Source organism: Anopheles aquasalis, chromosome 3 (genome assembly GCF_943734665.1).
Source record: "Anopheles aquasalis chromosome 3, idAnoAquaMG_Q_19, whole genome shotgun sequence".
Lineage (NCBI taxonomy): Eukaryota > Metazoa > Arthropoda > Insecta > Diptera > Culicidae > Anopheles > Anopheles aquasalis.
The window spans coordinates 3,827,501-3,830,000 of NC_064878.1; the positions used below are offsets into that span (position 1 = coordinate 3,827,501).

General features: G+C 52.5%; 2 protein-coding genes across 2 annotated transcripts in view; one reads left to right on the forward strand and one right to left on the reverse strand.

The window, feature by feature from the left end:
* LOC126575135 (eukaryotic translation initiation factor 2-alpha kinase 1-like) overlaps nt 1-1,146 on the reverse strand; it is a 2,372-nt gene extending 1,226 nt beyond the window's left edge. The window contains exons 1-2 of the mRNA XM_050235685.1: nt 996-1,146; nt 1-923 (exon numbers count right to left, since the gene is read on the reverse strand). The exon at nt 1-923 is cut by the window's left edge and continues 1,226 nt beyond it. Coding sequence (XP_050091642.1) covers nt 1-923; nt 996-1,086 — 1,014 coding nt within the window. The 5' untranslated portion in view covers nt 1,087-1,146. The remainder of the gene's footprint in view (nt 924-995) is intronic.
* Nucleotides 1,147-1,427: 281 nt separating this feature from the next.
* Nucleotides 1,428-2,500, forward strand: part of LOC126575134 (peroxisome biogenesis factor 1) — a 5,665-nt gene continuing 4,592 nt past the window's right edge. The window contains exons 1-4 of the mRNA XM_050235684.1: nt 1,428-1,718; nt 1,789-2,016; nt 2,086-2,200; nt 2,271-2,500. The exon at nt 2,271-2,500 is cut by the window's right edge and continues 1,180 nt beyond it. Coding sequence (XP_050091641.1) covers nt 1,626-1,718; nt 1,789-2,016; nt 2,086-2,200; nt 2,271-2,500 — 666 coding nt within the window. The 5' untranslated portion in view covers nt 1,428-1,625. The remainder of the gene's footprint in view (nt 1,719-1,788; nt 2,017-2,085; nt 2,201-2,270) is intronic.

Here is a 2,500-nt window from a genome sequence, read left to right on the forward strand (position 1 = left end):
GTGGCAGAGCGTCATCTGAATGTAGAGCGTGGCCCATTTCAGGTTGATGTGCGGTTGAGAGTCGTCGATCTCTGCGATCTGATTCCGTGCATCCGCATCGGACCCCGATCCCGTTCCTGGTCGTTCACCTCCATCGCTACTGCCTCCTTCGAAAAGAATGAACTCTTCCGATTCGTGCTCTGGCCGTCGGAGAGAATCACTGAGCGAGCTCTCGAGCGCATTCGCGGCGCTCCACTCCGGTTCCTCCTCTTCGTCGTCTTCCTCATCATCGTCCATCACCGAGACGGATCCATTTGTGGTGCTGCCCTTGCCGGGTGATAGTAGTGGTTCTATCCACGCCGCCTTGTACGGCACTATGTTGATGTGGTTCAAGCTGGCCAACGTTTTCACCTCCGCCAGGTGTACCAACACGTTCTGGATGGTTGTGGATCGGATCGTTACCTTCTTCACGGCGTACACGATACCATCGAGCTTGTTGCGTGCCCGGTAGACCTTACCGAACCCACCGCCAGCCAGGAACGAAAGCTCCTCGAACTCCCGGTAGTACCGTGACCACTCGAGCCCCAGCGGTTGTTGCAGTGGCCAACAATCTTGCAGCAGAACTGGCAAATCTTGCCCCCGGGCGATGCTGACCAGGTGGTACAGGGCTTTCTGGTACTGGCTGCGCATCATTTCGAACTCGCCCATAGCGTACGTTTCGTCGATCAGATTGACCGCGTGCAGCCGCTCGCAGATCGTGTTGTACAGCTCGCGCGATCGCTCCACGTTCGGTTCCAGCATCGTGCACAGCTGCTGTAGCAAACTCTCCACCAGCAGGCTGACCGGAGCGGAGGCTTTTGTCGTGATCCGTGACTGCAGCGAGCGGCCCACATCGTTCAGGTCGGCCGTGGAGTTCGTGAACGTGGACAGCAAGTTGCTGGAGCCTAAAAGCGTGAAACACGTTCGTGAAAAAGTTCTGGAGAGCTCTGGAAAGTTCTCCCGCCGTTTATTCTTACCCCGGCCCGTATCGAACTTGCTGATCGTTTCCAGGTTGCTCCAGTCGACATCCAGATCCTCGTCCTCATCCGATTCCATCGTCATCACCATCGTGGGGGCGGTAGGATTTCTTTAGCAATTTCACATTCAGTTCCACATAAAATCACGACGAGAACATTGAAAACAGGGAGGAAGAAGGGTGGGGAGACCAAAACAAAATTGCCCAAGGATTTGACAGATGACTCCACACGTTTGGTTAAGGCGCTGCCACACTGGTTGCGTTACGTACGTTACGTGCGGCAAATCTGTACAAAATCACGAAACTGTCGCAACTGCCGCACGTACCGCAACCAGTGTGGCAATGCCTTAAAACACCTTAGATGTCAACAAACGTTTAGATCTCTTTAGATAGATTTAGTTATATTACTTTAGATCACTTTAGATACGATTTTGAGCTAGCCTTCCGTATTTCCTCGTTAAATTTGGGTACTTTTTCGTCATTAAAACTGTTGGTTACTTGCAATCCATGTGCCTTGGAGCGTCCGCGATCCGAGACTCTTCACAGTTTTAGCCGGTCGATCATGAGAACGCTCTGATTTTTAGTGAAACAGAAGTCAGCATCCCGGTATCCTGTTGTGTGCGGCCGGAAAATGTTCCGCCGATCTTTGACCGTGTCCTACTCGCCGTTCCGGAATAACTATGTCACGCTGCCGGACAGCTACTACCGGATGCTCTCGAGCTACGTAAGTGTCGCGCTACCGGAATGTGAGGAAGGAATTTGCTAAAACCGCCTGCCGGATGGTTTATTTTTAGAAAAACGGCTGTCTCTGCCTCACCCACCGGATCGATACGTTCTACGTGTCCTGGGCTCCGTACGGTGGCGGGGGATTGCAAGAGAACCACATCGGACTCAATGCTCAGGTCGCTTCCTCGATGGGCCTGCGCGAGGGGGACGTGGTCATGGTAGCGATGATCATCGATGTTCGCTCGCTGAAGCGGGTGGAGGTGAGCGCGGTCAGCGAGAAGGACTGGGAGATGCTGGTAAGTGGCTTGCAGGCGGCCGTATGAGCCTAGGTTCTTCACCACCCGGTCGTTTTACTTTCTTTGCAGGAACTAAGCAGTAGCCGCATACAATCGATTCTTCTCGACCAAACGAGGATCGTCACGAAAGGACAAAACTTGGTTGTGTGGATCAACGATTCCATTAGCATCAAAATACGAATAAGTAATTGATAATGCAGACGACGAACTGCGATCTCTATCTAGCTTTCTCAACCCCTATCGGTTACTTGCAGAGTTTACTATACCCACACTACCCTTCGGAAGGCTGGAAAATGACACAGAACTGGTTGTGGAACCGTTCAAAAAGCTTCCCGGATTATCGAAGCAACCGGAGGCTCCGAAGCTAACGCGCAGCAACACCAACCTTAACATAGCCGAGCTGGTAAGGCAACGGAACATGGAGCGAAAAAAATCCCGTGAGCACATTGGGGCACTGGAGAATGGGTTCTCCGGTACATCTGCT